At 39.1% G+C, this 14,308-nt stretch overlaps 1 protein-coding gene and 1 non-coding gene across 2 annotated transcripts in view; one reads left to right on the forward strand and one right to left on the reverse strand.

Moving 5' to 3' along the window:
• Positions 1-220: 220 nt before the first annotated feature.
• Trnas-aga (transfer RNA serine (anticodon AGA)) lies at positions 221-294 on the reverse strand. The gene has a single exon. It is a non-coding gene; the product is annotated as a tRNA-Ser (tRNA).
• A 3,499-nt stretch (positions 295-3,793) lies between these two features.
• LOC138015255 (protein KIBRA-like) overlaps positions 3,794-14,308 on the forward strand; it is a 22,407-nt gene continuing 11,892 nt past the window's right edge. Inside the window, exons 1-7 of the mRNA XM_068862221.1 lie at positions 3,794-4,337; positions 7,844-7,884; positions 10,836-10,904; positions 11,592-11,686; positions 12,385-12,441; positions 12,998-13,171; positions 13,503-13,757. Coding sequence (XP_068718322.1) covers positions 4,210-4,337; positions 7,844-7,884; positions 10,836-10,904; positions 11,592-11,686; positions 12,385-12,441; positions 12,998-13,171; positions 13,503-13,757 — 819 coding nt within the window. The 5' untranslated portion in view covers positions 3,794-4,209. The remainder of the gene's footprint in view (positions 4,338-7,843; positions 7,885-10,835; positions 10,905-11,591; positions 11,687-12,384; positions 12,442-12,997; positions 13,172-13,502; positions 13,758-14,308) is intronic.

The following is a 14,308-nucleotide window of genomic DNA, read 5'->3' on the forward strand; positions in this document are numbered from 1 at the left end:
CGCAAGTTTTTGTCGCCTTCAGCGCCCATCAGCGTCTTGTTCTTCTGGGTCAAGAAGCGCACAGAATTGTGAGTTTGGGCGTTTTTGTTCCAGTTTTTTTTTGCGTGCCGTTGGTTAATTACGTATTTTTTCCTTTGTGTATTTACTTGAGTGTGTTAAAGATGAAACAACAACAATGATATTCAATGTAAGGAGAAATGAAGACTCGGAAAAATATCCGAGTCCCAGATGGGATTTGAACCCACGACCCTCCGTGATCTAGTCGGATGCTCTAACCACTGAGCTACTGGAGACTCTATGGTGAGCAAGGGTCAATTTGTGGGTCTCCACTGGAACCGCATCACGCGGCTACACAGCCAAGTATTGACTAGCATATTTGAAACTCACTAACAGCATCGCGCTGTTACATTAATGCATATCAAGATACAGCCAACCAACCTCCAAAGTGAGTGTGTTAAAGATGAAACAACAACAATGATATTCAATTGCAATTGTCTAGCTTTTTGCCGTTTGATCGTGCTTGGTAGCGTGTGTACAGCCGTCCGCGCTACAGGGTACCTGCTTGGTTTATCGTTTATCTTTTGGTGTTTCGCCGACGTCTTCTGGATCAAGAGTAAATAAATGCTGTGCTGTTAGGAACACGTCAAAATGTTCTGTGTAGACAATCTTGCTATTGAATACGTTAGATACGTATTATCCTCTCCATTTTTTGGGTAATTATCACTGTGGCCGTCCAATTTTAAATTTACCTCCTTCCCCCTTTACGAATATTTTGTTTGAGCGTGTGTTACTTTGCCTGTTGGTCTCAATTATCAGGCATATTTAAAGAAGACAAATAACACGTACAGGGGAAAAATTTTTCCAAACAGCGACAACCCGTATTGTTGTCTCGCCCACCAGGGGTTACCTTATCTGCCGAGTAGAGACAACCCGCCTCCCGGAGTTGTCTCGCCCTCCTCATGTAAACGATTGATAGAATTTTTAAACAAATGACTGGAAAAATATCTCACCCATGGTAATTCGGGGGGGGGAGGGGAGGGGTAGTGTCGGGTACCCGAAACCATATAAACAGAGATGCTGATTGTGTCATGTCACTGAAATGTGAAAACAAACCAAAATTAAATTAAGAAAATACTCATACTTACTTAAGGATGTAATCCGGTGCTTGTGAACTTAATTATGCGTATATTGTTTGTTTATTTTTGTTCTCCTTTCAAACGCACAAGAGCCATGGCATACTATACCCCATTTTTAAAATAATGGGTGAATAACCCCACCAAGGCTATTGTCAAAAGATGTCTTTCTTTCCCCGTACAAGCGCAAAGGCTCCGGTTTGGAATAGGGCACATTACGGAAGCATTGTTTTGAGTAATTTAGCAGGAAAAAAGCATAAATAACAATGTTAAATTTAGGTAGCCAAAATATACAATGAAAATATTTGTATTTACATGAGACCGGAACCGGAAACTCAGACCGGTATGAATTTGTACCGCCATGATATTTTTGCAAATACCTGGTTTCGGGATGAAATGATATGTCTTGTCTAAAAAATATATGGGCTGACCAAAAAGCATACAGGCTTGAAATTTCGATCTGGTCCCGGTCTGAGATTTGTGGTCATTTTCATGAGGCTGGTACGAACTGAGACCGGTGAGAGAATTTCTCATCTCGGTCAGGGGCACCCAACGAATCTGTTCCTCACATTATCTGTTCCCCAGAGGAATCTTGCTGGCTGGCAAAAATACAGGTGTTTGGATGAGCTGGCTGGGAAACTTTGTTATTGATAGAGGTTTTGCCTGGGAATTACTGATTTTTTCTAGTATTTCAATCCGAGCTGGCTGTAGAAACTCTGAAGACTGAGGACGACTAAAAAAAAAAAAAAAAAAAAAAAACCCCTTCCCTCTCCCAAACATACGACGGCTGGTCAGAGTGATTGCGCTTGCGGATAAAAATCCTGTTTTGTCCCCGTTTGTCGCTTTTGTTCGGTCGTTTCGGATCGAGGGATTTGAAAGCGCGCGGAATTCCTGGCTGGGAAATAAATTTGATCAGCTGGCTGGGAAACCAACCAATTTTATCTAGCTGGCTGGGAAATTTCTTGTGTGTCTTTCTGGGAAAAAGGAACAGATAATGTTTTCCCAGCAACACTGAAAAACACCTGAAAATGCCTTAATAACATTTATTTTCATTAACTGGGGTATAATAATACATTTTACAACAAATTGTTCGTTGGGTGCCCCTGCTCGGTCCAGCAACCGAGGCGAAGTCAGACTGGACTGAGTTCATTGTCAGGCCGGTTTCATGCCGATACGAACGTACTCATGCCGGTCTGACTTCGTCCCGGTCTCATGTAAATACCCCCTGAGAAAGTGTTTGCTAAAAACTTACATAACATATCCGAAGCTAAAACACTCTGAAAATTATGTGAAACAACTCAGATACAAGTTCATCAAAATGATAAACTAATCTTTCTGGCTTGGCTAAATTCTTCACATTTGTGATCGGCGTTGTCTTTTCTTTCACGCCACGTTTTTAAGGAGTTACTTGAATCTTGTAGACCCTGCAGGCTTCGAAGTTATTAAAGACTTTAGCATCCTTTGTCAGTCAATTACTTTTTTTGTATTTAAGATGTTTGAGCATTTTTGACCATTTGACAAAACTCACATGCATCATATTGAAAAACTGCAGCATTAAACAAGAATTTTATGTAAATAAATGGGAATTGACGGTGAGTGCTGGCCTTGGTGCCACTTGGGCGCCCTTGATGAGGAGTACCTAGTTTACGTACACAGAGACGTTTCTCGATAAAATATTAGTGCTGTTTCACGCAGCTCGCTTTTTTGCATAAGGGTCAGAGATCGTCAGTCCGTCTATAGGTCTTTCTTGGCTGGTCTACCGCAACGATTGGCATGGAGAAGCCGTCTTCCATCTCCAACGCGCACCGGAAATCGAGAAGAGAAGTCTCACTGTGTATGTACGCAGGCGCCACTTGGCTCAAGATCGCGCGCGCCTGTGTTTGACATGGTTTGGAAGGATACCAGATGACCCCGTAGTTGACCCTGGGGAATGATTAAGAAACTAAGGAATTTGTCGAACAGGACATGTAGCTATTCTTCGCATTTCCTGAGGCTATCCGCCCTAGCACTTTTCATGTAAAATAACGTTTGCTTTCCCCGTTGTTTTTCAGTCAATATTATAGATTTCGTGACACGCAAACAACACAGAAACGATTTTCATGACTACGGCAAGGGTACTTATGATTTAGTTGTGAAATGATTGGAACGTGCGGGATGAACTTTGATGTCCCTTTTTAGAGAATTTCTTTATCTCCCGAGGCTTTAAAAAAGTGGGTCCAAAGACTGACCTTTAAGCTCCACAAAGCCTAAATAGGCCGGTATATTACGTGTCTCTGGCTTCAAAGATTTAGCAAAAATAAAATTCCGGAGAAGCTTTACATTGCCCTGTGGGACGGAAACGCAATTCTTAAGTGAGGCAAGGATTTTCTCACGAAGCAGTGAAAAAAGGACCGAAAACAGAGCGAACCGAGAAACACTGTCTCCATTAGATCAACAATGAATGTAGTCTAAGAATAAACCATTTTCCGAGACGTGTTTCATTAAAGATTTCACCCGAGATAAAGCTGAGATACCGCGCGATATGTGATGGTTGATCCCAAGGAGTTTGTTCCGGCATGTGTTGTCATCGGGCTATGATTTGCTCGCGCGGAATTTCGCAGCTGTTAAGTGCCCGGACAATAGGTCACAATCTTGTCAACCAATCAACGATGTCACTTAATAATGACACACAACAGGGGCGGAGATCTTTACAGTGGAAGTATCTCAAAGATTCGAACCGCAAACACCATACCGGGCGCTATTGTGAAAGCCGGTCGCTTATTGGTTTATTTTCTCAAACAATGCACATATCAAACACAGCGATCTCGCAGCGAAATAACTTGTCCAAATAGCTAGACAGAGTGTAAATTTAGAAGCTCTGCATATGACCGAAATCTAACCCGAAAGTTTTCTGCAAGCTTTTGCCACGATTTGGCGCGTTGTTGCGGTTAACCACGCAGTACGCACAGACAAACGAATTATGGAACAATGCTAATGAACGGACATGGCCTAGAAGTGACGAATTCAAATTGAGTAACCGCTGCTGGTTTAGTATGGGACAAAAACATGGATGCAAGTGATTAGGGTAGCCTGAAGTATGCCAAAGAAGAAAACATGTGAGGTGCCGTTGCCTTTAGGATGGGAAGAGGGAAAGGACTTCGACGGTCGAGTTTATTTTATCGACCACAACACGAAAAGAACCTCATGGGTCGATCCGCGAGACCGGTGAGTTCATGTAGAGGAAGTGAAGCGTATAATAACTACGGTGTGCGAATTCCTATGTTTAATTGTTTTAACTCAAGTCTGAAGCGGCCATTTGCTTAATTTTGAAAGCAGAACTCACATTAATTGTCTGCTGTATGAAGCAAATAGTCTCTTCGTTATGTTAAAGGGAACAATGGTTCGAACCATTATCATATGGCACCAGAAGTATTAAAGCTATTTTTAAGGAATTTACCTATTTTGGGGGGTTAAATGAGTTTGAGCTTTAAAGTTTACTGTATGATCGTGTTTTGTCGTGTTATTGCTGTCTCAAAAACAGGGCAAACTTTGCTTCAAGCACTTGTGGCCTGTCTTGCCTTCGTAACTGTCGCTTTATTTTATCGGCTTTCCCATTTGAGGTTTTATCCCCAAATATGTCAGCTATGCAGTTACATTTTTCTCTCAGCCTCTGCCAACTAACTTTTTTCCTCTCGTCCGCTGAAATTTCATAAATGCTTACAAGCGTCGACATTTGGCGTGAAAACCCTGTAATTACAGTAAGATATTTCTTGTTGTCTGAAGTGCTGGAGGAAATTGTTACGTCAAATTCGCTATACACACAATTCCACAAATTCTCCAAATGCGATCGCATTGATCCTTTCCTCCTTAAGTTATGTTGGTTAACGACTTTACAAAATCGAAAGACGGTTTTCGATACTTCGTGAAAAGTTCTGCTGGCCTGTTTTTTGGAAGAAAACGAGTTGTTCGTGGCCTGCGAGGGACCTCGTGACCGAAAGCATACAATTCCTATATCGATTGATCGATCGCTATGTCGCCTATTCAAAGTTAATCGTCATTTAGCCCTTTGGTAGCTTTTAAAAGCACGGAATGTTTTTCAGCGTTCCGAAGTACATTGGATGCTTGGATTACTCACGAAAGAGATACCTTCCTAAAGTTAGCTTAAATACCTAAGAGGCGATGGAACACAACAAGATATATATTTAATGACGGCTTATGAAAACACGTTACCCGCATCTAAAAATAATAAACCTTTCCTCAGATTGTTTCTCCTGAGCTAAATGCGCATTCAATTATGCCGTTCCTCGATAAAGTTAAGAGACTACACTTGCAAATAGAACTTTCTTTAATTAACTCTATTTTATATATTGAAAAATTGAACTAAAGGTTCTCTTGGATATTAATTATTGTTAACTTTAAGCTTGAAATCGCTTTATTGATATCACTGTTAGCCCAACAAATATAACCGGCATTCTTTTGTCCTTTTGTATAGAAGCTCAAACGTCTCATTTATATTGCATGTTGAAGATGTATAAATTTCTTGTTGGCATTTCTCACAGTGGAATAGGGCTTCGAAAGAATGCTTTGTTGTGTATCTACATAATGAACACACTCCAATATTTTTTCACCATATTTTAGGTATTTTGAATGTCATTTGGGACTGTTGTTCTCAACTTGTCTCCTTCGTAATGTCAAAGCATGCTTTTGGGGTTTTTAGCCAAGAAATGCTGATGAAACAATGTGAAAATTGGACTGTGAAATTTTTACTTAAAGAATTCTACTTGTACACACTAGTTGACTAATCTGTGGCAAGGTGCCAAAGTACATGTAATTGAATTATTGATCTGTCTCCTTTTTGGGCATAAATAATGGTTAAATATATCCCACATAATGCTTAGACGGCTTGCAATGGCAAAACTTGTAGCTTTTGCGAGATCTACTGAAATGTAGGTGAATGTAGACCGTTTATTTCTCTTGCCATAACAGTAATGCATTCATGTTTTCTGTTTTGTCAAGAGAGATAGGATTAATTTAATGTCTCTGTGACATTCATTTTATAGGATTTACAATGTTGTTTGCAAAAGTTAGTGCTTCATGCAACAAAGGTTGCATCTGGAACAAGAATGCTTGGAATATATTCATAGAGTAATAGATGTCAATTGTTGCAATTTTCGTCCTTTCAATTAATTATGCCCTAATGAGTGATAACAATAATAGATGACACCTAGTCAGACCATTTCAGCGTGTGGAAGTAACAGTTTTTTTTATTGGTTTATTTGCCAGGATATGTGGCCATAATTTAGGCTTATTTGAACAATAATATTATTGACTTAAATTAATGATAAAAAAAGTGTTACTTTTTCTCACATGCAGTTTTGATGTTGAAGTGCAGGGCCATTTCACTTCACTCACTCAAATAAGCCTCATATTGGTTATTAGCCAGAAAGGAACTAAATGTTATGGTTGTGTGATTTGCAGAAATTTCGTCAAATTCTTGGCGTGAGATGAAGACGTTTTTGTGAATTTCATACACATTTATCTGAGCTGTGTTTAAATGATGGTTTATGGATTTTTTTGTTATATAATAACTCTCTTGTAGTGTGTGTGTAAACTGTTTTGTTGTAATTGATTTCATTTGCTTGGGCAATTCGGGTCAAATTATTGCTAGTGAAGGATATTTTTCATGCTGCAGAGTCACTACAGACTGACAAAGCTTTTACGAAAATTGAACTATTTCAATATTGATGTTAATTTGTCATCAGAATCTGCATTCTCATCAGTCTAATTGATCAGACGGTAAACTGATCGAAAAGTACAATGATCATTTCAAAGCCAAATATATCATTTGATACTGAGCCCAAAATGTGCAACAGGACAATTTTTATGTCTCTTTCATCTTCTAGAACATTCTTTTTGTCTGAAAGACTTGATAAATAAACAATGGCAATTTGAAATGTAACCATCTTTTTTGTTCATTTAAGGTTTCTTTAGAATCTTTAGCAAGTCTTGTGGTTAGCATCTTGCATTGTGTGATCATGTTGTTTTAGTAAAGGCAATCCATCGCAACATATTGTGAGATTATAAAAGAAATCATCCATCAGAGCTTTGATTGCTCTTAAACTTAGGAATAGAATAATTAAGATGATTGGAATTTTTCAACGGTTTGTTATCTCAAGATGTTCAAATTTAAAATTTGCAAGTTTGTGTGCTGTGAGTTTCCAGCCCTATCAGAGCCACAGTCGATGACTGTGAACTTCTTTGTCAATGAGAGTACATGTCATTGCAAGTCATCCTGCAAACTCAAAGTAGCAAAGGAAACAAATGATTTAACAACGATCTGTAAGTTACCAGAATCAAACCAGACTTCAAATGAGGTATCAGTGAGCAAATTGCACATATAGCTAGAGCCTGACTTATGATCTTAGATCGTCAAGGTTATTCCTGTTACTGGATTTTAGTAACAAATTATAGTGGAATAATTGTATCAATTGTGCATGGATTCTTTTTCCTTTCATGCTCATTGATGGGACACACATTCTCTTACCAATGTTTCATTAATTCTCCTCCCCGAACAGAAAATGTTCAATTTTTATAACATGTACATCAATCCTTTTGCATTCTTTTCTGTGAAAAATGATTGAAGGTATCAGGATCTACAGACTGGAGGATAGGATCGAACTATTGATGTATTAATAAAAACTAATGAAATTATTATTTATTCTCTGTTGTAGGCTAACCAAGCCAATGACGTTTGCCGATTGTGTTGGGGATGGTATGTAGTCAAGCTATTTTAATGGAACGATGCCTGTTTTTTTTTCCCTGCAAACAGAATTTTGAACATTGCTTGCCTTTTATTTCCTTAACTCTTTTACCCCTAAACTGGCCTAAACCGGCCATACTTAGTATTTTACTCTGTCTAACGCCAGATGATTTTAATCGTTATTGGGGAACCCCCAGGAGTCAATGGGTAATATAAGCATTAAAAAAAGTATTTACACTTCTGCTCTACATCTGCAGCAAGGAGTGACCACATTGGAGTCATTGTGTGGTTCCAGAAAATATCCATACCCCCCCCACGGAGGGTTTTTTCCAGTTTGACCCCCCACCCCACTGGATTTTCCGTTCCAGAGGGCTTCACGTTACTCCCCCCACCCCCTGGAATTTCCATGATTTTTCCACTTGGTCTCCCATACCCCTTGGAAAAAAGGAGACTGTAATAAGAGCTGTAATAAAAATTTCATTCTCCCAAAAACGACTGTGGAAATTCTAGATGTATTCACAGACGCTTTGAAATGTTCAAACTAACAACTGAGCTTATTTAACCCTTTAATGTCCTGGCAACTGGCTGACCTTTTCTCTGTTCAATTAAAAGAAGTAAATTCATTCAAAAATCAAAAAAAAGAACTGAGAGTTGAAGCTATTTTAAGTCTATCGTATACGTTTTGTAACCCAGTCGAAGTTTAAATTTATGCGTAGTCAAAACAACATATCAAATTACGTTGCACACACAGGAAACTATTTATTGCAGAGTTATTTTTGCTGTCACAGCGAAACTCGGGAAAATACCTCAGTGCTGATCTCTATGATATTTTTTTATGTTGCGGGTGTAATTTTTATCCACAGTAGTATAATTTGTGAACCATACTGTTTACATTATTTTTCGTGTGTGTTGCTGTGAACTGACTTCGCTTATCAGCGGGAATCATAAGCCGTCACGCAACATGTTTTTTTCAACACCTGTTTATCAAATGTCGCTTAAATTTTTGTCTTTCAGCAAGAACACTTCAATAAAGTTATACGCTTTGTCTCTGTAGTTTGTAAATGACAGTACATTTTTTATTCCTTAGGATTTTTCAACTGGTCTCACTTTCATGTGTGAAACATACTTTCAAGTTCAATCCGGTAACTAAACTTCCAAATGAAACCTTCGCTGTCTCTCATCGCCGTCGACGGCTACAAATACGTCAGGACAAAATTATGGCACTGAAATTATCCACTTTGCTAACATTTACAAACTCGTAACTACACGGATAACGATGAAACTATTTCATAACCTGGTTATCGAAGGATCGAAATTCGCGGGAATTTTGTACTGAACGGGAATAACATGAGTATAAACAAATGATCTCAATCAACTGACTGCACAAATAATGCCATCTGAAAAAGCAACAGATGCGTTCAAGCTAAAAACAAGCTTTAAAGATCTTTAAAAGGCGGCAATTTTTTTTTTACTTCACGTCGAACGTGCTGCTCAGGAGAGTTTCTCATAAACTGCAAGCAGTCCCTCTTCAGTCAAGTCTAAGCTCGGCAGGACTGGAGAGAGGGAAACTGGAGAGAGGCCTGCCTCCTTTCCCGCCTTCTCCCCAGCTTCCCCTCGGCTTTCGCTCGCTTCGCTCGATTTCCTCACACACGTTTTCCTCGCTCGCGCGACCATCCTAAGGGACTGCTCGCAGTCTAAGTTTCTCAGTGCTATCTGTGTCGTCTGGCGGCGGAATAATAGTGGAAAATATATGACAAGGAATCTTACGTTTATTTCAACGGATAGAATTTTCCAGTTTTCTTGGTTACCTTGAAGAATCAATTGGAAAAGTACGTAAGTGTTTATGCGATCGCATTTCAAACCCTCTGGAAAAAAAGGCTCTTTATGTACCCCCCTCCCCTTCGGAAATTTGCCTCTTTCAGACCCCTCTACCCCTCGGAATTTCCGTAACCCTCCGTGGGAGGGGTATGGATATTTTCTGGAACCACACATTATGTAAAGTGCATTGGATTGCACATTCAGTACCTTAAGCCTGGCGCAAGCGGACACAACATCATCAGCCAACAACTCCCAACATTGTGGGGTGTTAACATGTTGTGTCCATTTGCACGTCTAGTTGTGCTTTGTTGGGAGTTGTTGCATGAAATTTGAAACTGGTCAAACTTTCAAGCCAACAATTATTTCTCCATGTTTATTTTGTGACCTTCAAAGGGTAGGGCAACAATGTGGGATCCTTTTGCACAGCTCCTCCAACATTGTTGTGCCCACACACACACATTACATGTGGTCTCCATGGAGATAAAAACACATTAACATATTGAAAACAAGATGGCAGTGGAATTTTGTACGTTTACGCAGTCTTATGGGTTGTATCCTTCTCATACATATAATACAAGTTGCATGTCCTAACATTGTTGAGAGCTGTTGCGTCTATTTTGGGTTCCTATCTTCTCAGTTGCATTGGGGGCTGGCTGGCTGTGTTGTCATGTTCTGCCAGCCATGTGTACATTATCCCTCTTGGAGCTGGCAGTGGAAGCTCCAGGATGTCTCAGGCACCCAGCCCCTTCCTAGCAACACAGTTGTTAATCTATAATATATTGCACAAAGACAATAACATAAGTCATTGTGATGATCATCGAATTATGCCACTCAATACAGTACGTGCACATATTGCACTGGTAATTAGCGATTAGATGCATGCATTAATGTTCATTAAGTGACTTTGTGCAAGTGCGTATTCTAAATTAACAGATATAAAGCATCTCTTGTTGATTTAAAGTGATTTTCATTAAGATTAATAAGTTATTCCATTGGTTACCATAGACACTCTTATCAGAGTATAGTTGTGCTTTGGGCCAAAGACGTGTTTACATTCATTGTCACAAATGTATGATTTCTCAGACAAATTTTGAATTCCTGATCAGCAGTGCTGATTACAATAATTTTTTATTTTTTGTTTGCAGAATTACCATTTGGTTGGGAGGAGGTCAATGACATAGTTCTTGGAAAGTATTTTATTGATCACAATACAGGTAAATTTAAAATAATTTAGTATTCTCTTTCAATCCTGATACACCATTTAGCTTTCTATGATACTGGTGAGAAGAATAAAAGTTTTCTATGGTACATTGTATAGCGTGGCATGGGTGCGTCGCAAGAGCCTTTTGCCTTTGGGACGCTGGGTGGTAGGGAAATCTGGTTGCAAGCCACTGTTCAAAATTGTTTTTATCAGACATTGATTTTCCAGTTGCTTCTACCTGTTCACTTTTCCTTGTGGTTTTATGTGAAGAGCACCATTTTTTGTGGCATCCAATTTATTATATGGAGAGAATTCAAAGTTCTTGAGCTGTGCACGAATGCGTAGTCCCCAGTCGTCCAAGTCCAAACAGTTTGTACTGTTATTTGTCTCCTTTTTCTGTCCAGCTGTTGGTACATTTGTTCTTGCCCTTGCCTCTCCGATATGATGTTGTTCAGGAAGAAGGGCAAATATGGTACATGTAACCCAGCCATGTCATGTTATGTGGGGAAGTTGGGAGTGGGGGGGGGGGGGGGGGAAATCATGGCAAAAGAAGCACACACCCTTGGGAAGAAGCAAGATACTCTTTGTGAAAAAAATGTTATTTGACATGACAAGGAAGTTAGAAAATATGTCTCACCAAGCCTTGGTGCCAGTCCCCATGTCTTGAAGTTTAAAATAATTATTTCTTGGCAATGCTTAGGTGCACAACAACTTGAAGACCCACGCATACAATGGAGGCAGAAGAGAGAAACCATGTTGTCTGATTATTTAGTGGTTGCACAGTCTGATTTGAAGGTAGCACGATAGTAAATAACTTGTTCATTGAAAAATACCAATACTTTATTATTCAAATGGCTCATGTGTAAGAAAAATTCAAAATTTTAGGACTGTCATCTTTGTCACTGGAAGGCGATCTTTTGAAATTTAATTTCATGATATCAAGACAGTATTGACAATGCTTTGAAATGTAAGAAAATGTAAATTGGGTATTGCATGGCTGGGGTCATGGCACCTCTCCATGCAAACAAAGTTTTATGAAATTTTCAGAATGTAAAGGAAGTAGATAAATGTGTTTTCAAGTGATAAGGATTTCCGTACACACAGTGAGCATCTCATCCTTACTATCACAAGGCTGTTGCCTAACAGGAGCCCGGTAGCCTGGGGCTCCCAAAGAATAGCTCTGGGCTCCTTAATTTTTCACAGCAACACCTTTCACTTCATATGTTGGGCTCCTAAGTTCTCAGCGTTTAGCTCTGAGGGCCCCTTTAAAATTTTCTTAGGCAGCAGCCTTGTATCATACAGCCTTCGACGAGTCTCCCCTTCTCTGAACTTGGAAAAGGATCTCTTCCAACAATACTAATAATAATAACAGTAATAAATATTATTACTTTATCTGGACTTTTGAAATTACTTGGTGTAGACCTACTTTAAAGTATATTAGTAATTTGACATTAACATACAGTGTGATCATGTCATTGAACGTTTAATTTCAGGCAAAGCAAAACATCCTTGACATAAAGAAGCAGAGATTGGATGTGGCATGTGAAGAGGTAACATTTTAAAGTGTAAAAGAAAACAAAGTTATTTCTGTTAACCCGTGTAGGTTTAGTCTCATTTTCTGTCGAGATAGCACTGGTCGCAAATGCATGGTTAGAATCTTTGCTTCAAATTCATTGAGTCTGTGACCGTTGACAAAGTTTACCCCATAAGCTCAACAGGTGGGATTTAAAGGGTTTTTTTCAGTCTCCAAGCCTGTTATCCTGGAGTGTGCATAGAAGCATTTAGTCTCACCCTCCTTGCTACAAGCCTATGTCAGCAACTGCTGTCAGTTGAGCACACAACACAGAAATACATGTTCACATGTACTTACACACCTTATGCCTTACGTTACTCTGGGATTCTTGAGTTCTTGTCAGGTGTTTGTTTTGTTGCGAAGAGGAATGAGTTTCACTGGGCTTCTTACAGGTCTACTGGTTTGCTCATCGTGTAACTTAATTAAACATGGTTGATGTCACTTCCATTCTAATCTGCTAGACAGTGCCATTAATTTTTACTGAATTTATTATTCCAACTGACACATGCCTCATGAATCTTGCTCTATGCCAGGTTCAGTTTTGGACTTCGGAGCTTGAGAGAATGCAGAGACACCAGGAGCCACACCCAAAGCATGTCAAACAGGGAAGCTTAAGCTCATCATCGTCAAGTTCAACGGTCAGCTCCATTGCTAGCAAATATGATGTTAACCAGCTGAAGGTGGAAATATCACAAGCCAAGTGCAGGGTAATGATGAATAATTCTCACAAAAATCGATTTGTTCAAAGAGGCTGGAGACTATTATAACAGTACAGGGTCAAAGTGCCGCTATGGTCTACAAGTCTCTTTTTCTTCAAATTTTCTCAGTAGGTCTACTTAACACAATACTGAAATTGCTTGGTGCTGCTTCCTAGGGATGCACAGCACATATTCACTAGTCTGAAAGCAGAAAAGACCCATGGTAACTCAGGGGTAGACAACATCTATGTTCCCTTTAAGAGGACATTTTTATAGGAAACAGATTATTGTATCTCTTGCTTTTGATGACAATAAAACTGTAATTCTTCTCCTTTTGCAGGTTGAAGGTCTCAAACAAGAGATGGCCGTCGTTTCAGGTGAAGTGCAAGCTCAGGAAGAAGGATACAAAAGGTTAAAGAAAGTGGACAGAAAGTTGTCCTCAAATGGTGGTTGTAGGAGAGAAGATATTCCGAGCTTGGTTGAGGAGGTCAAAAACATGCAACGATCATTATTTCTCAAAGAACAGGAAAAGCAGGAACTTGTCCAAGCATTGCTTCGACTGAAGGACAACTTGTCTATCACTAACTCCCATGTGGTAAGAATTATTTTGTTTTGCATTTCTTTTGTATGAACCCCAGCAGCCCTGACAATACGACATGGTTAAAAAAAGATTTCAATATGGAATATAAAACCCCGCACAGAATTCAACAAAAGGCTAATTATGAATTATTCTGCTAAATCAAACGAAATACAGGAGCTTTAAAATCTTGACATTTTGTGTGATTTTCAGCTGATCCATTACTTTCATTTTCGATCTTGAAATAATTATTGGAATAAATTTGACGCTCTAAACAACAACTTCCAACATCATTCATTATCACATGATATCAGAAGGAAATTCTCCGAATAGTTTAGTGCAAGAGTAAAGCCAATGTAGCAGTCAACAGTATTGCTTCAGTGCTGTAGCTCTGCAAATTCTTCTCTGAAATTCTTTTTGACCGCAGTAAAGGATTACCCAGTAGAAAAATAAATATTTTGAAGATTAACATTTCTTAGAATAGGGATAAGCTGCTATAGTTAGCTTCTTAATAAGCTTATTGATTTTAAGTGCAATTTGAGACCAAATTTTTCAAACTGGAAAACAAC

This window comes from Montipora capricornis, chromosome 9 (assembly GCF_036669925.1).
Source record: "Montipora capricornis isolate CH-2021 chromosome 9, ASM3666992v2, whole genome shotgun sequence".
NCBI lineage: Eukaryota > Metazoa > Cnidaria > Anthozoa > Scleractinia > Acroporidae > Montipora > Montipora capricornis.